At 34.2% G+C, this 27329-nt stretch overlaps 2 protein-coding genes across 2 annotated transcripts; both read right to left on the reverse strand.

The window, feature by feature from the left end:
* Window positions 1–7639: 7639 nt before the first annotated feature.
* LOC123541039 (uncharacterized) lies at window positions 7640–10336 on the reverse strand. Its single transcript, XM_053522581.1, has 2 exons — window positions 10049–10336; window positions 7640–9387 (listed from the first exon to the last, which is right to left on the reverse strand). Exons 1-2 carry the CDS (start codon window positions 10334–10336, stop codon window positions 8662–8664), a joined length of 1014 nt encoding a protein of 337 aa, XP_053378556.1. The 3' UTR covers window positions 7640–8661.
* An 8-nt stretch (window positions 10337–10344) lies between these two features.
* LOC128548160 (uncharacterized) lies at window positions 10345–14180 on the reverse strand. Its single transcript, XM_053522582.1, has 2 exons — window positions 13981–14180; window positions 10345–11391 (listed from the first exon to the last, which is right to left on the reverse strand). The coding sequence occupies exon 2, from the start codon at window positions 11389–11391 to the stop codon at window positions 10345–10347; it is 1047 nt and encodes a 348-aa protein (XP_053378557.1). The 5' UTR covers window positions 13981–14180.
* Between the last annotated feature and the right edge of the window lie 13149 nt (window positions 14181–27329).

Consider the following 27329-nt stretch of genomic DNA (forward strand, 5'->3'; position numbering starts at 1 on the left):
TTGTTGCAAGTGGACCTGGTTAATGTTTTACAATAAAATTTAGTCATTTCCTTAATCAATAAACTAATCGGAAATGGATAAAAGATGCATCGCAATTTCTCCAGGAACTGCATTCACTAGTTTACCTCCCTTGATAAAGTATGAGTCACCGCTAGGAGACGATTTTTCTGAAGTAAACATTGTACTTTTTTAAATTAGATATTTTTTAAACTCATTTTTATCATGAATTAAACTTAAATGAATCACAGAAACTTTAAAAATATAAAAAAACAATAACTTTTTTTACTTAACGCGCCAAAAACCCACGTGCTATATTCATTTCCGGTTGTAAACAACGAGAAACGAGTCAACAATTATACTTTCTAAATCCAACAAAGTAATCACTAGAGAAATTGGAATCAAAGGAAGTTTCACATAAAAGTCCTGATTTAGAAAACTTCGATATCGACGCTTAATTATAGCTTCTAGAAGAAAACCATTATGAAAAATAGGTTGTTTACACGTTGGAAACCCGACGTTGAATCGACGTCGGGTGTCGACGTTGTTTCGACGTCGGGTTTCGACGTTGTTTCGACGTCATTTTCAACCAAAACACAACGTCGAATCGACGTGGTATCAACGTCGTTACGACGTCGAATGCCCACTGGGTATGACCCTCTGGACGGGGCCTTTTTCCCCCCAGAGGCAAAGCTTGAACAATCTTGTTAGAGAGCCACTAGGCAATGCTACATACTAAATATCAAAAGCCTAGGCCTTGAACTTTCAGTCAAGAAGATTTTTAAATGTTTTTTCCTACGTAAGTCTATGTAAAACTTAAGACCCCCAGAGCGGGCCTCTTTTCACTCCAGGGGCTTAATTTGAATAATTTTGGTAGGGAACCAAAAGGCAATGCTACATACTAAATATCAAAGGCCTAGGTCGTTTGGTTTCAGACAAGAAAATGTTTAAGTTTTTTTCCTATATAAGTATATGTAAAACGTGGGACCCCCGGGACGGGGCCTCTTTTCATCCCAGAGGCATATTTTGAACAATCTGTATAGAGGACCATTAGATGATACCGCAGGCCAAATATTAAGGCTCTATGCCTTGTGGTTTTGGACCAGAAGATTTTCAAAGTTTCTACCCAGGTGACCGCTCGTGATGAAATAATGCACGGAGGGGCACCTATGGTCTTCCTCCGCCATCAAAGCTGGAATGTCGCCTTATGACCAATAATTGTGTCGGTGCGACGTTAAACCCAACAAATAAATAACATACTAAATATCAAAGCCCTATGACCTGTGGTTTTGGACAAGAAGATTTTTAAAGTTTTTCCTTTCGGTTGCTATGGCAACAAGAAATCTGTATGGAATTCAATTTCTTGAACATTTTTTAAAAGAGACGATCGAAGGAACATCCCTGTGAAGTTTCATTAAAATTGGCCTGACGGTTTAGGAGGAGATGTTGTTTAAAGAAAAGTGTAGACGGACGGACGACGGTGAGCGATCAAAATAGCTAACCTTGTGCGTTTGGCTCAGATGAGCAAACAAGAACACTTCAACAACAATACAGTTCTGTTCTTAATAATATCAATTCAAAGATTGTATTAATGCATTTACTCACTATATACAAGTACTTTTTGGGGTTGTGAGAAATACAATTTTATAACAGGCAGTTCATTCTGCAAAAGTATGGGAGAAAAAACATTGAACCTATCCGAAACCACAAGGGTAATACCATGTAGATATTTCTGATGGCCTGATTTATTATACCTGTACTGTAGTTCATGAGAAGATTTCTTTACAGAAACATATAATACATGTACATGTACTAAATTTACAATTCTAAACATTTATATTTCTATGTGTATCCAAAGTGATAAATCTCTGTCAGAAAAAACTCTGCTTTGCAACGTACAGTTCTGGAAGGGAATGTTTTTATAGGATTTCTGTTTTATTCTGCTAACACCGCTGAAACTAGTACAAAGATGTTCTTTTTAATCATCTTCTATAATAAGGAACACTTAAATAAATTTTACATACTGAATAAAGTTTAAGAGAGGATATTAACAAGAAACTTCAAATAGTTCTCACATGGTCTGATGGCCAAACAAACAAACAAAAGTTTGCCTACCTACCTACCTACCTACCCTATTTTTTTCAGAGTCGTTAGCGGAAACAAGTAACTTTTTTAGGCCTTACAGGTTTCCATTTTTCATATTTTCGGTGATTTTTTTATTTAAATATGTAATAAAATATTTTCATCAAGTAAGCTGAAAAAACGACAGTGTTCATTTTACTTAATTAAATAATATACGAGTCGAATATTATTAAATCTTTAACACACAACTAAAACACGTACTCGCAGAAACGTCGCAGGAACCGAATTAGATCTGTATAATAACTACGGAAGCATATCTATGTAGTTTAGTCAACTTAATTTCTTGTATTAAATCAAAAACGTTTGCTGTACGTACACCATGGGTGGTTTATAGTACAGAAATATGCATTCATTTGTACAGCGTTTTAATGAAAAAAAAAATGTCAAAAGTGTTGCAAACTTCTGTCAACAGTTTTACAAAATAAAAGCAGGTCATTATACTGAAGTTACAGTTGAATGTGATATATTTTAAGTTGGTTCCATTCCGTTTCGCAAAATACCAATACCCATACAGGTAATGGTATTTAACGGAACGGAACGGAACATGATAAATTTATTTCTAATAGGACTATCAAATACTTCAATTAAGTAAATTGATGATATAATAACGGAACTCCGTATAGTAGTTTTTATTTATAACGGGTGGTTTCGTAATTTTCAAGCCTTATTTTTAACATATTATTATTGTAACAATTTGCGTTGGGGGTCAGGTCATGGATGATTTGCAGCAAAAGAATATGTTTATTTGAATTTGTACTAAGTATATTTACTTAGTATGCTATCAGTTGTGTACTTTTGTTTCTTACTATATTCTGGAGTGTGATGTTTGGTGCAGGTCTTAAGAAGACGTACATAATGCTCTGGTTTTAGTTGTTTTAAACCTTGATGGGCTTCCCTAGTCGTTGAAGAGTTAGCTCCCTTATATAGTTTCGACGCCATTTGCTTTGCTATACTGGGCAAATTTAGTCCATTTATGCGGCACTATGTGTAAGTAATGATCTTTTTGTTTTTCTACAATGAAATATGCATGTTTACGTTTAAAGGATAATTCAAACGAGCAAATTTCTGCATTATCAGATGCTATAGTTTGGGTGTTTAATTTAAATTTCTTTGCTAAAAGCTTACTAAAATGCTGCAAAGAAGTATAAAATACTATCTGAATGCTGACTGAAGTACACAAAAAACATACCAATCACAAATATATGATTCACAAAAATAAGTCATTACAATTTACAAATATACTTGTAATAATACAAAACCTTTAGTCTGTTAAGCATTTAGCACAGTAATTTAACACCAAATCTTTTAAAACAGCACCATTCAAGGCTGAACACCACTAAATCCAGCTCTTCTTTATTTCATATAAAATCCACTTACTTTATAACAGTTTTTCGACATTTTCTAGCATATCAGATTTTCAGAGAATTATATTCCCATAAAGAACTAGATCGCTACTTTACAAAAACAAAAAGAAAAGTGGGTGTTAACTTTTATATAATAAAACTACAGTTCAGTAAATACAACCCGCTGAATTTACTACTTTTCGCTTCTTTCAATTTCTCTTTTCGGGACATTAAATTCTTACGCCGCCATTTTTACCTAGCATGCGATAGGAACATGCCGATTTCAATAGAATGCAAAGTGATACATACTGAAACGCGGTAGGGTAAAAGTAAGCACGTTGCTGTCGAGGAAATGCACTAGGAAAGGAAAAAAGATCAGTATTATTTATATTGGACGACTTGTGACTAGACCAGCGGGGGCTTACATTCTATTTGGTAGTGATCAGCCTTCAATCTCTAGTAACATTTAGTGCATTATGACCTAATGACCCGGACCGATTTATATACCGTACGGCACAGAGTTTAGCTAGGAATACTAATATAATGCGATATAGAGTCTAATAATGCAGAAATTTGCTCATCTTCATTTACCTTTAAACATAAACATGCACATTTTATAGTGGAAAAACAAAAAGAAACATAACTTACACCAATGGGCCACATAAATGGACTAAATTACTAAAAATAAACTCGCCGAGGTTAGCATTAAAAATTGGCGTGAAACTATTAAGGTAGCAGATGGCGGTTTTTTCTAGTACTTCAGACTTCCGAGCGATGTGGCCAAGTCAGACGGCTTCCGATATCTTACGAGATGCAGACCTGAAAATAAAAAGATACCGGTTTACATCTTACTTGAAGAAGAAATAAAATACATAGTAAACTTCATACAAAGCATAGATTTTTAAATCCACAAGCCACCTGAAAGATAATTTCAGCCCGCGAAAATACATGACATTTCAGCCCAAATTAGCCATATCTCCAACTGGCCTTAAAATGTTAGGGGAATGGATAGAGACAAATGGCCACTTGCATTCTGTACTCAGTTTCAAGTATTACTTGCAGAGCTGGACAAAAATACCTGTCAACCGATTACTTTTTTCACTATTTTCAACTGTGTGAGGCCTATATGACATTTGACAGTTCACGAGACGCTCAATGCTGATAGTGGCATATATGCATTTCAAGCAGTTATATGAAAATGATGCCATCAAGCTTACATTCGCATCTGCCAGAATTTCTGCAACATACCATTCTTAAACTTGTTAATCACAAACTCACATCAACAAATATTTCAAACATCAAAACTGCCTTCACTTCAAGGTTTTATCTCTAATGACAGATTTTGACCCTGGCCAATTCGAATCTGTGGCTGGAAACTACCAACTGCTACCTAAAGGTAACTTGACAGAGAAAACCAAGATGGCGTCACGAAATTAGGGTTGGTCACATTATTTACTCTTATAGACGATATGCTGCTACAGGGGTCTAAAGATGCATTTTAATCATTTAACACACACATAAACACTTGTGAAAATGCTTTTAACTTATAAAAATATATAATCAAATGTTCTGAAACTCACCATGAAATCTAGTCAATTTTTGTGCGCATTTTGCAGAAAAGTTATGTATCCAAACTGAAAAAAAATTATATCCTCATATCTTAGAATGTGTCCTTCAGGTGCTCCACCTATGAACAAAAGAACTTATCCACTGAGTTGTATGCTATTTGCTCTGAAATTGACTAGTTTTCATGGTGAGTTTCAGAACATTTGATTTTATAATTTTATAAATTAAATGCATTTTTACAATTGTTTATGTGTGTGTTAAATGATTAAAATGCATCTTTAGACCTCTATAGCAGCATACTGTCTATAGGGATAAATAATGTGACCAACCCTAATTTTGTGACGCCATCTTGGTTGTTCATGTCAAGTTACCTTAAGCTACTTCCGCAAAGTGAAATTAGAAGTTCATGTGAAAAATTAGACTCCTCGAAACAGCTTCCGAAATGCTAGGACACAAAAAATATATGATAAAAGTAGAAAAGATATATCTGTAGGTAAACTTGCAAGCATGAAAGCTACGCTGAACCCTATCTCCACAGTGCTTTGGAAGAAAATGAGTGAACATTTTTGGTGCAAAACTTTGGTATCGTATGCAACCTAAATTGCTATATAATATTTATTCTCAAATCAAAGAAATGCCTAAATAGTGCACACGAGCGTTACTTTTTCAAGAAAATGCCGTTAAACATTCTAATGCGCAAAACACGTGCACAGTTTTTCTAAAATATTTCGCCGCCATGTTTATTTCAAGGAATTAAATATATGATTGTTCTTTTACCTCAGATTTCCTTTCTGAAATATATATTCCTCCTTATTCATGGTTAGAGATATCCATTTAGTATAGTTTTGCACTGTCCGATCGCCTTAACGTGTTACCGATCCTTTACATTTAAAGAATGAACGCAGTGTGTAATGATAGTTTTTCGCTTTACATACCTGTCTTGGACAAGAAAGCCGTTTCACTTAAAATGTGTAAGCATCCGCTGGCAAAATATTGATGAAAGATCGGAACTTTTTCTAAAATAAAGTTCAATTTCAATCATTTTCAAAAACTAGAAATATTGCAAATTGTGTTGAATTTATAAATAAAAATCCCCAAAATAAACCATTTTAGAACTTTTCTGGGAACTATACGTTTCAGCCGAACAACGCATTTTAAGACGACACAAAACTGATTTCTCTTTGTAAACAATGTCAAAGTTCACCTGAGGGACATTGCTGAAAATGTAAACGTGCTTACTTGTTTCAGTTTTACGTCCTGTAGAAAACAATGAACTTTCAACTTTAAATGCATATATGTTCTATAATTATTCCAATATCAAAAACCGTCCGATCTTTTCCATGAGAAATAAACGGAGCAAATTTAACTATTTGTTGACACTTCAACCGTGTGAAATTAAAGGCATGTACTATCACGAGACTCCCGTGCATTTTGAACCTCGTGGTGAATAAACTGAATTTACTTTAAAGTATGGTGTCTCAGTTGAGCCAGTTATTTGTTAATTTCAGAGAACATACATTAAAGAAGTGTTAATGAGATTATGCATGAGTACGAATATTTACTAGTCTACTTTAAATTAACGACGATAGAAAACAAGTGTGCACTCAGCAAATAGCAAGTCTATTATTTTCAGGTGTATACTGAACACTGATCCCAATGTTCATAATTTTCAGAAGAAGAACTCGTTATCCTTGGTTTCGTAGACAGTCTTAGTACTGGACCTCTAATTCCGCTATCAACACCGCTGTAATGTAAAGTCAGTGTCCATTTCTATGCCGGAATTTCAATACACATTTGTTATCAGTTTAAATCTATGAAAGTGTTAAAAATATCATTGTTTAACGAAGAACCAAGATAAGAAAAGTTACTTTTGAGACATTGCTGATTTTATTCATCAGGTTTCCGCGTGAAAAGTTGATTGTACTTTGTTTGTTTCGTAGTTATCTACAATTGTATACAAATTGTATTACCTCCTAACATATTTGGCTGTACATTTTTCTGCGATTTATTCTCACTGTGTTTTTTAAAAACATGTTGCATAAATTCTCATATTGTATAAAAAGTCGATAGATCAAAATTGGTTAGTTTACGACGCATGAAACATCTAATAAGGAATCATTATACACATCGAACATGTCCCGGACCAGTATGCGGAAATACAATGGCCAAATGTTTCATGATTGTCTAAAAACGTACCGCAGAAAGTGCTAAAAATACCATTTCCACCATATTTTTCGTGAGATAAGCAGCGCGTAAGTACATAAATTCCACTATATTTAATTAAACCTTTCTTATACTTGCACAATCCTTGAAACGAAGTAGGTCGTTGCCAAATCTTGTTCACATTAGGTCTGAAACTAGTCTTACAATTTTAGGCAGTTTGGTACACCATACATAGAAAAATCATTGTCCGCACATTGCACTACTTTTATGTATGCTGAAAATAGCAATATGTACAAAGGGCTAGATTCACTAACTATCAAAATTGGCCTAATATCAGAATAAACTGAAATTTTCAGCAAGTTATCAAAAATATATAAATTTTTGAAATCCGGGGTGATAAACAATATACATTTCCCAAATGCATGGCTCTGAGTAAAGAAAAACTCAATATAAAATGGGGGTATATGAAATGAAATACCTTTTATTCTTATTTATGTTAGTTTGTTAACAACAAAAGTGACATGTTCACTTTAAGAAATATTGATACTTCCAAACAAAACAAAAATCAAATGTTTTCACTCCTGCGTATATGAAAAAAACAAGGGAGATAACTCTTATTTTCTAGAAATCTGAAATTTTACAAATAAATAGCGATATTTACGATAAATTATGTTTTTCACATTTTGTATTCTTAAATACCATATATAATTGTTTTAACTAATAATATGTAAAAATATGACAGATAAAACTATCAAAAACTACATCTGTTACCATGGAAACAGTCACCTAATTCCTTAATTTTACTGTATGTAAACAGCAGTTACAATAACTACCGTAATTATTTTTTAAAAGGATAGAACTTTTCAAGTCAAAATAAAAGTAATTAATTATTAAAAAGAATTGCATAAATGACATGGAACGGTAACCATAGCAACTACCTTGAAATACAAAATTTCTAATATTCAAATTTTCAGTTGATTTTTTAAAAGCAAACGTTTTAAAAACTCTGCGAACAAGTTAATACATTATTATTTCTATGGAATGCACTCTCAGTGTTATTTCCACAGAAACAGAACTTCCAGTACTATGTTGTTATATAGTGTTTGTAATTCTTTTGAGCTGATTATACAGAAACATTTTGAATGTAATCAGTTAAAATATGACCTTTTAATAAATGATCATTTTAACATAAATTGGTTGCTATTACCTTTTTTCAATGACCATCCAGTTTTACATACTAAATGATATACAAGTGTACACTCATATACAGAATATATCCGTACTTAAAGAAGAAAATTGACTGGATGAACATACTGAAGGCTACCATGGTTACAAAACATGACTCATACATCACAATAAAATCTGCTGATGAAAAGTTTTAAAAATATCAAACATTTAACATTGAGCCTCAGGGATGGTCTAAGTTCTACATAATGTCGGTGCGCTGTAGTTACTCTTCGATACAACTCGCCTCACTTTCCGTCTCAGAGCTATCAATTGGATCTGGTAAATTACTGGCATCAGACAAATGTAATCCCCAGTCACAAACTCCGTACCGATTGATGAAATACCTCGCATAACTCAGGTACCAAACAATTGCAGCCACATGCGCGCAAACACCAACAACACGTGCCCCTGCGCGGCACTTGCAATACCATGCCGTCACCTCTGACGCGGTAAATTGTAACCACAACAGGTATGTTCTTGACGAAACGTGACGACTCTGAATTCTTACACGGATAAGATTTGCATTTTCCTTATGCACATAAATATCAGAATCTCCATCAATATATTCCTGTATATAACTTGGACTAAGCCGTAACTGGTATACTCCGCAGGTAAAGGTTCTAAGTTGCTCCTCTGTGAGTTTTGGGAAACAGTCTAAGTCTTCATCATTTACAGCAGACCATTCTGCATTTCCGCGTTCTAACTTATTTTCCTCGACATACGTTTTAAGCATGTTTACTTGAGAACTCAAGTGACGCATGTGTGCTGCTAACTGAATGTCACTTTCTTCAAGATTTGCCAAACTTAAAGGAGGTAAATATTTGTTACAAACTGCACATACTATACGCACATAGTCACCAATATATGGTACTTGACTGGTAGGTAGCACGTGGTCCAGGTATTTCCAAGCTTTGATCCTCGCATTAGCTGACTCTACAACCCATCTTATCTGAAATTAATGTAACAAACTGATAAATACTGTTCGTGTTGATATTATTTTTTTATGAATAGCACTATGAGGAAGGTTGCGATTTCATACGTATACGAGCATGCGTACTCGTATGCGAACGTGAAAAAATGTCCCTTTGTAATTTCAATCAGTTTCCGAAAAGGCACAAAACAGATTCTTAAATATTAAAGTGTATATTTACCTATAACGAGCAAATAGCGGACACTTTTAGCAGATAATATAATACTACTGCACATACTGACATTAGTGTGCAAACTTAATTAGCAGTTCTAAATACACATTTTACATTTACAATACTGGACATTTGACACTTCAAGTGTTAATCTAGCAGCAGATTTTCTCTACTTATACATCTGTCTAACATATATTAAGGTTTTATCATTCATAGCCGGTGAGCTTATGAAATTAATTTGTTAATCCTTATCATGTTGGACACAATTGATTCAGCCTTTGCGATCAGTGTAGATCATGATTCGCCTGCACACCCATGCAGTCTGATCAAGATCTGCTCTGTTTGCCATACAGTCAGTATCTTTTTGGTAAGCACCCCTTTTAACAGTTAATAGTACTGTCAAAACTGAATGATGGACAAGTTCATTATGGAAATTTAGCAGGGTAAGGGTTAATAAAATATAAATACCTTTGTCACCATACGACTTGAATTAGCATCATCTGTTGGCATCTGTTTTGCACCTTTAGTCATGAATGCTGGCATCTCTGCTCGTAAACCGAGATCTTCTAACAAAGAAACAGAATCTCTAAATCCTCGGTCCACAACAATTATATCTTTCTCTTTCACAAAGTTTCTTATGTCCTCCGTATTTGAACGAAGCATGTGATTTAAAATTGCTGCATCATTATTTTTACTGTCAGCAAAGAATGGTCCTACTATGGTAACGAAATAACCAGTTGTTGTCACTACAACCATAGGTTTCACTAACGGTCGACCTTTGTGTATACTGTATGATCTTCTCTGAAACTTAAATTGCCACTTTTCTGAATATAAATGTACGTACCGTCTAAAACCAGAATCATCTCATCTTCTTCAGCACCAAATAAGTGTTTTGCAAGAGGTCTTGTATGTTGTGAAATAATAGTATTTCTAGTGATACTTTCAAGTCCAAGATACAAGAGGACAAAACTCCTCATCAGTGCTTGCCTTACAGTCCTAATAGCCCGTCGCACACTTGATTTACTTACCCTGAAAAGTGTTGCTAACAATTTATTAGACATTCCGGACCGTAGTTTTAATAAAAGCAGCCCTACCGATGTCCGACTTGTCCGTGCCGGTGTAGCTTTTACTTTGTCCTTTATGTGTGAGAATAAATAATTGAACTGTTCGAGACTAAGTCCAGTTAGATTTCTCATTTCTTCATCCTTTATATTGTCAAAGTCCAATATGTTTTGTTTCTTACAGCACATTTCTCTCATTTGCTTCAGTAAATTCAGAATAGTTGTTCTATTCATAAACGATTGCTCTGTAACTGGTATATTTCGTAAACACTCTGGTCTAAGCATACATGTTTTTTCTTCAATGTGACTTGGACAGCATCTTGCTCCAGCAGGAATTATAACATTATGATGAAGAAATGCAGCAAATCGGGCAGGTGCCGAAATAACTATAAGTTTAGGTCCTGGTTTCTTGCATGCCAAACACCGTGCATGTGTTTTTGGTGTAGATGGTATATTTAACTTTACCGAAGGTGGACTGGCTGCAGGAACAGATGAATTTGAAGCGGTTGGGTGAAAATCTGCATCCCTGGTAGATTGAGAATCTCTCTTGCTATTGTTTTGCTTAGACTTTGTACATATATCATACGTGTAATACTTGTGTTTACATTTGTTGCATATGATATCTTTTTCTGAACTGATCTCGATAAATAATGCCTTTCTGAGGTATTTCTTCACATCTTTGTTTATAATGCGTCTTTCCTTTGGTTTGGTTCGTCTGTTACACACAACACAGTTGTAGTGTTTCGTCATCTGTAATGAAGCAAACAAATCATTGCATTTTCTCATAGAACATGTGTATAAATAAATTCAGAATTGGCAAGATTAATATAACTCCAAATGTACCAGACGTTTTCTTCAATTACTGTTAGAAATTTTTCCGGGGAATACAACCCCCACCCATTCCAGATGAGCATGCTCTATAATGCCACTCCACAAACTATCCTGAGAATGTGTACCTACACATTCATAAAGAACTTGGTGCTGTGATATATTTATAACGAAAAGGTGAGAACACCAAAACGTTTTTGGATTTTGATGAAGATGCGTAGGTTATCAGTGCTTTTAGAATATATCAAATATTGATGCCTGGTAAGCTTATATAATTTTAGTAACATTTGACTGAAAAAAGAAAACATAGAAATGTAAATCACATGACAATAATATGTTACAGATTTTTTTTTACTAAATATAGCCTTCAATGAAACGTCAACAGAAATCCAGTTATTACAGTGTAAGTTTTATCATTTCGCAGTCAGAAAACATGACTGTAATGATCCTTGCATAATTATTTATGGTCATCTTATTCAATAATTCTTGTTCAGCAGACACAACTCTTTCAAATGATACCAAAAGACATAGGGTCATAAGGCAAGGAAGAATTGCGTATACATATGTTGATGGGTCGGATACCTTAATTCAGATATTTAACAGTAATAATTAAAACAGCAGAGGAGTTGTATCAAGAGCAAGTACTAAACAGACTGATAGAAAAGCGTTGTTAATAAAAAAAAAAATCATGTTTCACATCGGATTAGAACTCGGGATTTCGGATTGGAAGGCCATCATACCATCCACTACACTACAGAGGTATCAGTTACGTTATAGCAAATTAATGTACTATTTAAAAATAAAATATAATCTAGTAATATTCATTTTACGTCTACCCTTTTTTTCAACGGGCTGCATACTCTGTTCTAAACGTTATTTCATTTTCGCACTACTATAACGTCATGTCTGTGGACTTTGTATGTAATGTAGCTAACGTTAAGGTAACTTGACAGGGAAAACCAAGATGGCGTCACGAAATTAGGGTTGGTCACATTATTTACTCTTATAGGACGATATGCTGCTACAGGGGTCTAAAGATGCAGTTTAATCATTAAACACACACATAAACACTTGTAAAAATGCATTTAATTTATTAAAATATATAATCAAATGTTCTGAAACTCACCATGAAATCTAGTCAATTTTTGTGCGCTTTTTGTGGAAAAGTTATGTAACCAAACTGAAAATAATTTATATCCTCATATCTTTGAATGTGTCCTTCAGGTGCTCCACCTATGAACAAAAGAACTTATCCTCTGGGTTTTATGCTATTCGCTCTGGAATTTCATCAGTAAATTATAAATTTCTATATTTTACACCCTAAAAAGTTGAAACCTGCCTGCAGTATGAGGGTCGTTAAAAAAATTCAAAGTACATGTAAGTTTACTTTGTCCTTATTTCTGAGACTTTACATCCTCACATATTAAGGGTTTTGAGTGAAGTGTTCATTTCTTAGTAATTCTACATTGTTTGTATTTAAATTTTGTAAAACGTTTTCAATCTTTTCAATCTATGTCCTAGTTCAAATGTGTTTGCTACTGTTTGAATAACCCTCAATGTCAAAACTTTACTGACTTGCATGGAAATCTCATGGAAAGCGTGGATCTTAGGCCATACTAAATTAATGTATGTTTAATATAATTGATAAAGTACATTTTCTTGATTTTCTGTTGCCTCCCAAAAAAATACAGAGACAGTTTAGGTAAGGATTTCTTCATTTGAACATGAAAGGGTCATAAAACATAATGTAATATACCCAAAATCAGCTATGTTTAGGTACATGTTCCATTCATAGGACCGGGTGAGTTTTACAATAAACATATTTTTGGAATTGCATGGCCCCTTGTTACTGAATTATTTGCAACAAAATATTGAAATTTATAATTTATTGATGAAATTCCAGAGCAAATAGCATAAAACTCAGAGGATAAGTTCTTTTGTTCATAGGTGGAGCATCTGAAGGACATATTCAAACATATGATGATATAAATTATTTTCAGTTTGGATAAATAACTTTACCGCAAAATGCGCACAAAAATTGACTAGTTTTCATGGTGAGTTTCAGAACATTTGATTTTATAATTTTATAAATTAAATGCATTTTTACAATTGTTTATGTGTGTGTTAAATGATTAAAATGCATCTTTAGACCTCTATAGCAGCATATTGTCTATAGGGGTAAATAATGTGACCAACCCTAATTTCGTGACTCCATCTTGGTTGTTCATGTCAAGTTACCTTAAAACCTACTACAAATTGCACAGTACAGTTTGGCACATTTACAGTAGTGATACAGAATCCCTTTTCACATTCATCAAAATTCCAACAATGAGCTATGTGAATTCAGTGTATAAAGCCAAACAATGTGTGGAATTAACTAGCTGTTCAAGCCTGGGATCGTCGAATAAGAAGCGATTACGAAAGTCGGAACAAAATGGGGACGAATGTTGTCAACATTTTAGCGTCTGCAAAAAAATGCAAACGAAAATAATCAAATAAAACGTTACTTACCTTTCTTGTGAATTTGAATTCCTTCAAATATATACTTAATCCATTATCTAACGTATCATTTACACCAGTGGTTCCACTAATAAAACAAAAAAGTTCATTTGTTTATCTATTTTTAGCGTGACGTTTGACAGATTTTCTTCCGTTTCGTACTCCGACTTATTCGCTCCTTCTATTTTCCTACGAGTGGCATTAAGTGTCGTATTTGCTTCTTGCAACAAAATACTTTCTCTGTTTCATAATTATTTTTTTGACCTTTATTCGTCTTAAAATTAATGTTTTGATGTTAAAAACTGCCGAATTTATGAGTCATTCTCCCGATAGGTTAATAAAAACTGGCAGTTCAAGGTATTAGAAAAAAAGTAGAATGCATAATGAGCGCAGGTGTCGACAAACTTAAGATTTTCACAGACTATATATGAATATACAACGAATTTAAAAACAAAAAATAAAAGCTGTCGACAGCTGCGCTGATATCTAAATTTTGATGTGAACATGGAAATAACAATAAAAAACTTGAAAATCGCCGATTTGGGGTATGTTTGATACGATATATCTGCTATATTGCAATCAATATTTTGACAACAAATGTCTTATTCGTACAGATTAAGGTATAAATTAATGAAAAATAGTAATAATTTTGAGACAGTAAATACTGTAGTAATTGTCATAATCTTAGGCCAAAACTATGGGTTAGTGAATCTAGCCCTTTATTTTCGTTTTAATACATGAAGTGGTCAGATTTGAAAACAGATTTTGTAAAAAGTTTAGTTCTATTCAGTAAGACAATTCTCCTATGCACTAATTGAAACATTGAACTAACTTTTGCCATTCATGAATTTTAATAAAGTATTTTGAAAGGATTTATAAATCTAACCAAAAATTTGGAAAAATATAGGTAAAATATCAGCTTTGTTTATTTTCAAATTTTAGTATCACTTTTCAAACAGCTACTTTTAGTTTTGGTCTTGCAAACTGAGCTGTTTTGTGCTATGGAACAGCTGCATTCGAAAGCTTTTGTTCACTATATTTTCACACCTCAAATGAAGGTCACTCTAAATTCAAGATGGTGGAAGTACCTTAAAGGAGTCAAGCCCATCAAGGTTCAAAACAACTAAAACAGTTTTCCATACATAGCACTATGTAGGTCTTCTTAAGACCTGCACCAAACATTACAATATGTCCTTTTCAGGGGTAAGACTTTGTAGACAGTACTGGAAAATTAGAGCCAGTCATTGTAATGACGTGGGGGATGAATGTGGGATCTTTTCTTTGACGGTTCCGTTCCGTCCCGCAAAGTACCATTAGCTATATAGGTAATGGTATTTTGCGGAACGGAACGGAACAAGAAATATTTTTAGCGGCTTGTACCACAGACACCCAACTGACTAGTTTCATGCACTGCTTCTGCAGCAAATACGTTTTGCAAGATTGGCACACATTCTCAGTTTCTAAATTTGGAGATAGTACATAGACTTCGAGTAACAAGTATACACCTACAAACTGTAAGTGAAAAGAAGAACGGTCTTGCTATAATCTTCAAGAAATGATTACATCTGACACATTATGATTTAACTTCTGTTGATGTTTGTACCATATTCAGATTAGTCAGTTCTACATTAGATGCAGCCCGCCCGCTTAGCCCAGTAGGGAGAGCGTTGGTTTACGGATCGCGGGGCCGCGAGTTCGATCCCCGGGCGGGGCGTATGTTCTCTGTGACGATTTGATAAAAGACACTGTGTCTGAAATCATTCGTCCTCAGCCTCTGATAATTCATGTGGGGAAGTTGGCAGTTACTTGCAGAGAACAGGTTTGTACTGGTACAGAATCCATGAACACTGGTTATGTTAACTGCCCGCCTTTACATGACTGAAATACTGTTGAAAAACGGCGTCAAACACAAAACAAACTAGAGCTATCACTAAAGGTGATGAATGTACCACCCCCCCCCCCCCCCCCCCCCCCCCGCATGCACTGACACAGTACATTGCAATTTGACGCACACAAGATTGCATAATTATGTGGACTGTATGTATATCGACTTTTTGTATACAGTATAGTAACAAAAAACAAAGTCCCATAACTATGCAGAATATTTATCTAAAAGAATGTAACATGCACCATGCACAACTAGGGTACTGAACACTTGTGTGAAGTTTCATTAAATTGTGTGTAAGGGTTTGGTAGATTAGGCACGCACAAGATTGCATATGCAGACTGTATGTACATAGTATGTTAACAAGAAACAAAGTCCCATAACTCTGCATTTTTTGTCGCTGAAAGAACCTAACATGCCCCATGCACAACTACTCTTGTTACTGATCACTTGTGTGAAGTTTCATTAAATTGTGTCAAGGGGATGAGGAGAGATGGTGCGCACAAGATTGTGTCTATGTATATAGTAAAGTAACAAAAAAACAAAGTCCCATAACTCTGCAAAATTTTTTTCTGAAAGAACCTAACATGCCCCATGCACAACTACTGTTATTACTGATCACTTGTGTGAAGTTTCATTAAGTTGTGTCAAGGGGATGAGGAGAGATGGTGCGCACAAGATTGTGTCTATGTATATAGTATAGTAACAAAAAAACAAAGTCCCATAACTCTGCAAATTTTTTTTCTAAAAGAACCTAACATGCCCCATGCACAACTACTGTTGGTACTGATCACTTGTGTGAAGTTTCATCAAATTGTGTCAAGGGGATGAGGAGAGATGGTGCGCACAAGATTGTGTCTATGTATATAGTATAGTAACAAAAAAACAAAGTCCCATAACTCTGTAAAAAAAATTTCTGAAAGAACCTAACATGCCCCATGTACAACTACTGTTGGTACTGATCACTTGTACGAAGTTTCATTAAATTCTGTCAAGGGGATAAGGAGAGATGGTGCGCACAAGATTGCGTCTACGGACAGACGGACAGACAGACAGACAGACGGACAGGCGGACAGACAGACAGACAGACAACCTGAAACCAGTATATCCCCCCCTTACAACTTTGTTGTCGGGGGGTACAATAAATAAGTAAACATTAGTTGCAGCTGAGCTTTATTCCTGACTTGGTTCCGTTCCGTTCCGCAAAGTACGATTAGCTATATAGGTAATAATATTTTGCGGAACGGAACGGAACAAGAAATATTTTACTTGATGTGATTTCAGCTTGCACCACAGCCAACTGACTAGTTTCAAGCACTGTTTCTGCAACAAATACGTTTTGCAAGCATTTGCACCCATTCTCAGTTTCTATTTTCTTTAGATAGTACATAGAATCCGAGTAACAAGTATACATCTACAATCTGTAAGTGAAAAGAAGAACGTCGGGGTTGAAAACTTCAAGTAATAAATTACTTTCTGACACTTTAAATTTTTAAACCCTTCGGGTTGATGTTTTTAAATTTTTCAGTTATTTTTTCAAACATAAATCAACTGAGCTTTATTTCTGGTTTGGGTTTTCCGTTCCTTCCCTTTCCCCGAAAATTTCCCAAAAAACTATAGTAACGGAACGGAAAAGAAATATTTTATTTTAAATTGGTTTTAAAGTTTGTACCACAGAAAACCAACGACTATTTCTTGCACTGCTTCTCCTTTTTCATACTTTTTGCAAGCTTGGACGCAGGGTCAGTTTCAAATTCTTTAGATAGTACAAAAGGGTTAAAAATTAATTTTGATACAGCTACAATTCCCCCTGTAATTTAAAAACCATGCGAAAAACCCAGAACAATAAATTTCAAAGAAAAGGGTTTATTTTTTTCGGGAGATGGGGGTCATAATTTTTTGGAAAGAATTTTTTTTTTTTTACTTTTTGGATTATACCCCGGGGGTGCCTTTTAAAATTTGTTCCTTTCCCTTCCCCCCAAAGTACCTTAGCCCTTTTTTTGGGTGAAAAAAAAACTAAAGCGTTAAAATTTGGGAAAAAGTTTTATTCAATCTCCCTTTTTCTATGCCATATGGGATGCAATTATGGGGTTAAAATTTCCCAAATGGGCACAGATGTCCCGCGGGGCAAAACCATGCTTTTGTTCTGTGCAAATTCAAAAAATTTTAAATTAAAAAACTTTGTGCATTAAAAAGGTAATTTTTAAAAACAAAACTAAAAAACCCTTTAGTCGTATAAATTTTTTCTTTTAAACGGCTATCAGATCCCCGCAGTCAAAAACACCTTCGAGTAAAAAAACCCTAAAAGGCCCTTTTTTAAAATAAAACCGCAACTTTCCAAGGTTACTAAAATTTAAGAAAATTAGACAAAAAAAGGGGTTATGATAAAAATTTTCTTTTTTCCCATTTTTAAAATCAAGAGTGAAGCTCACTTTATGTAAAGGGTCTTCAATAGTTTTAAATTATTACTTTTTTAAAATTTTAAATAACTTTTTAAAAGGGTTTTAAAAACTTACATATCTAAACCCTTTTTCTTTCGGGCCTTTTAATAATGCTTGAAAAATTAAATGTCTTTAGTTTTTTTTTCCAAAATAAAACCCTTTTAGGATTGTGTAGGTTTTGGGAAATGAGTTCCAACAAAAAAGGGTATAGGGTTTCAACAATGTGTAAGAAAAAGACTCTCGGGAATGCCGCTTTTAAGGAGTTTTTTTTAAAAAGTATCATGTAAAAACTACGGGACTAGTTTTGGGGTTTATGAAAAATTTTTTCCCAATAAAAACCACAAGCCAATGCCCCTTTTGGGCCAGTTATTTCAATTTTTTTCCCTCCATCCATTTAAAAGGGTCTTGGGGGGCTTTCCGCACCCCCAATAGATAAAAGAAAAACGCATCACTTGGGTCTCTATGCAACTTCCCTCATTCTTTCTTGAATTTCTTCATAAAAAAATTTTGCGGGGTGGGGGTTTTAAAAACTAAAAATTATATGAAGTTTTTTTGGGCTCCCAAAAAAATTTTTTTAAATCAATGCCAAAAATTCCATTACAAAAATTTTTTTAAGGATCTTTTTTAAATACAAAAAAATTCTTTTTTAAACTTTTTCCCTAAATTTTTGAAAAAAAGCTTCGGGCCTCTAGATTCCAACTTTTATTAAACTTCCAAAATTGACATTAATGACCCCTTTTTGGGGAATTTAAATGAGAAAAATTTTTTTCCAATTTTTGTATTCTTCGAAATTTTGATTCCTGTTTTTGATACAGGTCATTTAGATTGACAAGGGTATTTTTTTAAATGAGCCGCGCCAAGGGAAAATAAAAAATGGGCATTTGAGACCACAGGGATCCTACCCCCCTGCGAGGTTGGGTTTAAACGTTTTCTCTAATTGAAATTAGGTTTTGGGCCCACAAAAACGCTGGACCCTACCTTTTGGGGGGTTGGCCGAAAATTTGTGGGCCCAAAATTTTACACTAGGGTTGGTTTTCTCATGATGCTCCCCAATTTTTTTTTTTAAGAGGAACATGTGCAAGTTCAGTAAAAAAAAGTACGGTTATTACTTTGCTTTTTTTCCGAGACCTCAATCTAAAAAAAAACCCTTTTTTTAAAAAACTAACACCATACTTGCACTGTTACAAAAATTCAAAAATTTAGGGCCTTTAAAATTTTTTTTAAAAAAGGTTGATTTTCACTCCTTGCCCAAACCTTCGGGGGTAATAAAATGTGCTTGGTAAATCTTTGGTGTATTCTCAGATTTCTGTGATTTTAATTTTTAAATTATTTTTTTTATTTAAAAAAAAAAAAAGAATTATCTTTATTTTTTTTTTTTTTTTTTTTTTCTGTTTTTAAAAAATTTATTAAAACCAAAAAAAAAAACCCCTTATTTTAAGCAACTCTTTCCCGCTATCTCCCAAGGAAAAATTGGTGAATTGGGGCAAAAGCAAAAAAAATTTTTAAATTGAATAACTTTTATTAAAAATTAATGTTTTTTTTTTTCGCAACAAAAATTGATGTGTTGGGTTGGGTTTTTCCCAGATTTATTTTTGCGTGTATGGGTCTTTATTTTATTTTTTAAAAAAACCTTTTAAAAAAAGGTTAAAAAAACTACAGGCTCCCCCAACACGACATAAACAAAATTTTTTCGGGTTTTTGGGGTTTGGGATTGAAGCCTGCGGGATCCCCAAACCCGGACGGGTTTTCCCAAATCCCATTTATTTTTAAAAACTTCGGGGTAAATTTTTTTATTTTTATATCCAAAAAAATTTCCCCCACATATTTGGTTCAAAAAATTAAATTTTGGGTTTAAAAAATTTTTGGGTTTGCTTTCAAGTAAATGGTGGAAAGTAAGATTTCCCTTTTTTTTTGGGTTTTACAAAGTGTGGGAAAATGAAAAACCCTAAAAGAAAAAATCCGGGCTAAAGTTTTTTGTAATGGCAATTTTAAAGCAGTTTCTATGAAATTTGACTTAGCAAATTTTTTGGAAAAAAACTCACAAAATTTAGTGTTGCCGAAAGTCATTGTATCCAAACTAACATGTTTTGTCACACTGATTTATGCAAGGTGGTGCTTTTTTCAACTGCTACAGACAAAAAATTTAACAATACCATTTTTCATTTTTTTTAAAAATAAATTTATAAATTTCGGCACTTAAATGACACCCCTTTGAATTTATTTTTAAATTATAATTTTAAATTTTAATTGATTGATTAATTAATTAATAATTAATTTCTCGCTTTTTTAAAATTTGGGGGTTTTTTTTTCCCCAAGGACATGAGAATGGGTTTTTTTAGGAATTTTTTCTTTATGTTTTTTAAAATCATTAAACGAAAGGGGGGGGGGAAAAAGTAACCGTTTTTTTTTTAAACGCTTTTTTTTATATGTCTTTCTAAACAAATTGTATTGAAAACCTGTTTGCATTTGAGCCATAGAAAACTAACAATGTTTTTTGCAAACCAGCAGGGACCCAGCCCCAGCCTGCGCACCCCGCCCCCGCCCTGGTCAGGCTCCATTTTTGGCTTGCAAAACGGTTTCTTAATTGCAATGGGATTTGAAAAAGCGAACAGCTTTGTTTCCCGACCAGACTTTGCGGATTCCCCAGGCTGGTCAGGATCCTTTCCGGTCCATTTTTGGTGCTAAAGGTGCGGCTTATTTAAGGGGGTTTTTAAACTACTACCATTTTTATCTTTAAAATTTTAAACCCATGATTATTTGCAATATTGTCGGTTTATTAAACAAGTATCGACGTGCCCTCAAAACAAAATTTTAAGGTAATTTATATAAATATAAAAATTAAATTTAAATAAACCCTGTGACATAAAAAAAAAACCAACATATTGGGTTTGCGCCCAGAAAGGTTTCCCAGACCACCCCTGCGCTCCCGCAGTCTGGTCAATTCCATGCTGTTCGTTTTAAAAAAACCCTATTGGTATTGGAAAAAACTGTTGCAAACAAGAAATTGGGATCCTACCAGACTGCGCGGATGCCCCGGGGGTTTCTGGATCCATGCTGGCGCAAACTCACTATTTTGGGTTTTCCCCTCAGGGCGGGGGTATAAAAAACTTGGGGAAAAAAAACGGATAAAAAGTTATGTTAGTGCTTATACATTTTATGTTTTAAAATATCTGCTTCACCTTGTTTACTTTGAGAAATTTGTTTCAATTTTTGAGCCACGCCTTTGAGAAAAAAACATAGTCGTTTCCCACCTGCAAAAAAACCCCAGCCCCACTTGCACATCCCCCCCACATTTCAATAAAGGGGCTCCTTTACTTTTTCGCTAGCATTTCTCTGGGTTGAAAATAGACAAAAGCGAAAAGGAACCAGATCCGCACGGGGGGCTGGATCCTTTGCGGTCCCCAAAACGAAATTATTTTGGGTTTTTCTCAAGGCGAAACCCCGTTTTAGCATTTAGCCCACAACATTATGTATCTCCAAAGACATTTTTGCAGCTATAAATTTAACACGGAAAACGGAATCTCTGTTGATTTCGTTACCCTTAAATTTCCCAAAAATTTCAGCTCTTTTTTTTTTCTAAATTTTTTTATATATGATACATGTAATCTTGGGACCACATTTTTTTTCCTTTTTCCCATATATCAAAAGTCAGAGGGTAGGGGGGAAACCCTGTTCGAATGTTGCCAACACATTTTTCCGACACCGTTTAAAAAATTTAACTTTTTTCCCTTAAAACAAAAGACCGGGACCAGCTGCGCGGAGGGTGCAAGCGGTCGGGATTTATGGGGGTGACAAACACATTTTTTGGGTTTTTCCCCCAGGGTTGGGGCAAATTTTTTTCTGCTGTTTTTCATTTTTTAAAATACGTTGTAAAACCTTTTCATTTGGATATCGAGGGAAAATATTTAAAAATTGGGTATAAAACCTGCTTTCGTTTAAACCGCCCATTGAATTGAAAACCCCATTTTTTTCCGCCCCCCGTTTTTAAAAATTTATTAACACCACTAAAACCCAAGTACCCAATAACACAATTGAAAAATATTTTTCATATTTTCACTTTGGTGGTACGTGCATTTCAGAGCGCCTAAAATTTTATTTTTTAGTGATTTTCCCAAAAAAGCATAAATTTCTATGAATTTAACCCGAAAATTTTAACCCCAAAATCAAAATTAAAAAGATGTTTGTTTTTTTTTGGGTTAAAACGCCTTTTTAAAACGGGCATTTAAAGTCTTTGAAAAGGCGGGGAAAGTTTACCAAAACGTTTTTCCTGGTTTTTGTAAAGTACAAAGGTTTTTCTTTGCAAGAAACTCCCAAACTTCCCCAATAAAATAATCAAAAATTGATGTAAGAAGAACGAAACCACAATATCTTTCACTTTTAAAAAGGGAACTTTTTTTGGTCCCTCAAATTTTCTTTTGTTATAGAGTTTTCCCAAAATTCAGTAGTTTTGCCGGATTTTTTAAATTCAAAATTCGACATGTTTTCCTTTCGGGTTTAAATGACTCTTGTTTTCCCGGTTTGGGGTTTTCTTTAAATGTTTCCCTGTTTGGGAATGACCCCCTCAGATTTTGGTGTGTCATTGAATATGTTTTTCTAGATGATTTTTCGGACTTTGGGTGCCATTTAATCTGTCTTCTAGATACTAAGATTTTCCCATGCATAAATTGAACTTCGATTTTGGGTTGTGACATTAAAACCTGTTTTCCTCCTAGAGATTCTCGATCAGTTTTCATGGGGCTTTGAATTTCTCTAGATACCCCTCAAACCTTTGATGTGTAAACTAAATCCTGCCTTCAGAAGCCCCTCAGATTTTTGGGTTGGTCTTTGGGAAATCTGTCTCCTAGAAAAACTCTTACATTTTTTGTGTGTCTTTGGGAATTGCCCTCCTCCCTCCCCTCTCAGACTTTTTTTTGTGTCATTGAATCCGTTTTTCCTAGACCCTGTCTTTGAATATTTTTTTTGCTGAGCTCTCAGTTTTTGAGATGGGGTCTTTAAAAACCCTGTCTACTAAAGACCCCACAGATTTTTCTTTTGTGTCATTGAAGCGATTTTTAGATGACCTCAGATTTTGGGGATGTTCATTGAATCTGCCCTCCTTAACCCCCAGAGCGATTGCCTGGGGGAAACAAAAGTGAGAAAAAAAAGCCCCAAGAACAGATAGAGAAAACACCCTTTTGTAAAAAAGGCCCCTGCCCGGGACAAAACTTCCCCTTAGTCTTTTGCAATAGACAGTTTTTAAAACGGCCCTTTGTTTTTGAAAACCATACATGCGAAGCCATTTTTCCAGGGAAGAATCTTTTAAAGGCCCTAGTTAGGTGGGGGGGACCCTAAAGAGAAATCTCAGCCCCCTTTCCCATTGGCTGGACCGGGTTTTCGAACCCCGGCCCCTCTAAATTGACAGTCAACGTTTTCCCCCTTTAAAAACCACTATTATAGATGCCCTCTAAATTTTTGGTTTGTGTTTTTTTTAAAAATCTCTTGAAGTCTCAAAACATTTGTTTGGACTTTGAGTCTGTCTGCTTGAAAAAACATTTTTTTTTAAAATTTTATTTTAAAAAGGGGCCCTCTTAAGGGCCCTCTTAAAATCTTGGTTGCTTTGAATCTTTCCGTTTGAAAATTTTCCCAGCCCTTTTTGAGATTTGTCTTTAAATTTTTTTCCCCTATTTGATGCCCTCCAGGTTTTACTTTCTTTTAAAAATTTTTGCTTTGTGTTGACTCTTAAAGATTTTGGGAAGTGCCCTTTTAAATGTGTTTTAGGGATTTAAAGCTTAAATAGGAAAAAATGAATATAAAAAATAAATATTTCCCAAAAAAACCCTTTGAACATAACGTCTTTAAACAAAAAAGTTTTATAAAAAAAACCCTTTTTTTTGTGTATTACTTTTCTAGAAAAAATCCATTTAAAACTCGCTTTTTAGACAATAAAACCCGCACAAACATCAATATTCAAAAGGTATATTAATAAATAATTTTCTTTGAACTTTAACCCAAAAATTATGAATGTACCTAAATAGTAAAGCAACGTTTGTATGTTATTTTTTTTGGAAATTATTTACTTTTTCCCATATTGTTTTTTTTTTTTTTTGCTTTTTTTGATCGGGAAAATTCTAAATATTCTAAGATGCACCAAAAAGGGGCCCTTTTTAAAATAAAAATTTTTGGGTTTTAACACTGAAAAATTTAGAAATTTTTTCAGCTACAATATTTCCCAAAACTGCCCTTAAAACCGTTCCATACGTAGGAGTGAAAAACAAATGCAATTGTATCTAAATTAGAACTTTATTCCCTAGTTTAAAAAATTAAAATAATTGGGATTTGAAAGAAGATAAAAGGAAAACCGATTAAAAAATCTGAAAAAAAATTTATCTTAATTTTTGAATGATTTTTAAACCCAGTTTGGTAATAAAATTTTTGCAACCGAAAAGGGTTTTGAAGGCTTTTGAGACAGTAAACCATAGTCTAACAAAAGGGCCCGGAGATGTTCAATATAATATCCCCTTAGATTGATTTTGCTTGATTATAACAAGATTACCAGATAATTTTAAAAAAAATTAAAAAGACAAAATTAAATATCTGGCTTCCGAAATCAAAAATTTCCCAGGGGGAAAAACTTTTTGTCTAAAAAACAGATAAAGGCGAATCACAAAGGGAAAGTTGGCGTTTTAACTCTATTTTAAATTTTCCCCTTTTTAAAGGCAATTTAATCTGAACATATAGTATTTTCCCTCCCCCCCCCCCCCACTGGGGGGGGGACTTTTTTGTTTTTCCCTGTAGTCCGTCCGTCATCTGTTCCCGTCCGCCCGGGTTCCTTTTTCAACTTCATTTTTGGGGGGGAACCAAATTAATTTGGGGGGAACCCTTTTGGGGAACGGGGGGAATTTTTTCCAAAAATTAAAAAGGGGATGGTTAGGGTTGGGGTAATTGATTTGACGATAAAAAAGGGGGTTTGGGTGTATTTTATAAAAAGGTTTCATGGAAACAGGGCCTGAACAGGGGAAACCCCAAATTTGAAAATTAATTGAGAACCCTTGACCAAAAATCTTAAAAAAAAATCAAAAAAGTTTGTTTCACGCATAGGAAAATGCCCAATTTTGTTTTTGGGAAAAAACCGTTTCCGATAAATTAAATTGAGAACCATTTGGGACCCAAAATATTGAAACTTCAAAAGGGTTTTTTGGGGGACATGCAAGTAATGAAAATTTACGGTTTTTGGGGTCACTTGATCACAGGTCAAGGTCACGGGCGTCGGGAAAGGGGAAAAATTCTTTTTCCGGTCAGAAATTTGAAAACAAATTGACACAAAATTTTCCCAGAATTTTTAAAATTCAAAATTTTTGGCTGGTTGCAGAGGAATGATCCTTTGATTTTGGGACCCACTCAAATTAAAAGGTCAAAAAACGGGGTTCTAAAACATGTAAAAGCATTTACGGTCAGTTACTTGAAACCACAGGGACCCAGAATTTTGAAAACCTTTTAAAAAAAAAATTTTAAAGATACTTTATTTCAGAGTTTTCGGGGCTAAAAATTTTTTGTTTAACTTTTTAAATTCATCAAAACAACAGGCGACAGTTTTTAATTTTTTGTAAAAGGGGGGGTCCCAGAGTTTTAAGCAGGGAAAATTGGCAAAAAGGGTAAAGTGCCCTAAAGGGTTGGGGAATGGGGTCTGACTGTTTGTTACAAAAAGGTTATCATTTATTTTTGGGTCTTTTTTTTTAATATTGTTAAAACAACAATTTACTGGGACAAACTACTTACTATTATTATTATTATTATTACTATTAACTTATCATTTATTTTTAAAATTTTTATTATTTTTTAAAATTTTTATTATGTACTACGCCATTGATTAAAACATTGTATAAAATGGGCCCTTTTAATAAAAATTATTCGTTTCATTTTCGAATGAGGGAACTTCAAAGGATGAGAACGGCAGAGTGGAATCCTATCGATTTGGGGTCCTCTTATCCCGGTCAAGGTCCAGTAGATAAAAAAGGGGAAAAATCTTTTCCTGTTAAAAAACTTTGAAAACCCCACATGTTTTAAAACCCTTTAAAAACTTTGTGGGGGATAGGAATTACAGAGAATGTCCCCCAAAAATTTTTTTTGGGGCAATCCTCGATGGTAAAGGTCAAAAGGGGGTTTAAAACATAGAAAATTTCCAATCAAAAATTTAGAAACTTGCCCCAGAATGTTAAAACTTTTTTTGGGATGACCGAAAATGCAGAGTAGATGACCCCCAAATGATTTTGGGGCCCCACTTGTTTAAAAGGGTAAAGTTCACTTTGGCCTAAACCCAAGCCGTATCCAATTCATAACTTCAGAACCCCGGGCCCCAGAATTTTGGGGAAACTCAGGATGTTTTGGACATTCCAAGTAGTTTATCCCAACTCAGGAAACCATCAGTGTTTTTTTGACTTTTCGCCCCTATCCCTTGTCGACTTCTTGCATATTTCGTTTTTCATCGAGAGTGACTGCGCCTTTTTTTCAAAAGCATCTTCTAGTTAAGAAGTAAAATTGTTTACTGAAATACTGTAAATTTTTTCCAAACCCCGGGAAAAAATTTTAAAATACGTTTTAATTTTATGAAATTTTAAATATCCCAAAAAAGGGAGTTTTCTTTGGTTATTTTTTTAGTTAATGGTTTCAAAATTTGATTCCGATTGCAAGAATTTTTGGGGGAAATTTTGTCAGGGTTTTTCCTACTAAACTTAAAAAACTCTTTTGGTAAGAAGAGCGTTTTTTTGTCACAAAGTGTAACATGGGAGGAAACCGAAAACAAGGGGAAAACCATTATTTTTTTCTGAAGTTTTTAAACCTTTAGTTGGTCGTCGCCTTTTAAACATATATTGTCATACTGTATTATGCATGACGAAATTTTTTGGGTTTGTTTTTGTTTTATTATTTTACACCACTTTTAAAAAAGAAAAAAAGCTTTATTTACTTTTGTTAAATTTAAAACCCCCCTAAATTTATAAAATGGCCCCGTCCAATCATTCAGTTTGGGCATAAGTATTTTTTTTATTCGAAGGGCTTTT

Source organism: Mercenaria mercenaria, chromosome 14 (assembly GCF_021730395.1).
Source record: "Mercenaria mercenaria strain notata chromosome 14, MADL_Memer_1, whole genome shotgun sequence".
NCBI lineage: Eukaryota > Metazoa > Mollusca > Bivalvia > Venerida > Veneridae > Mercenaria > Mercenaria mercenaria.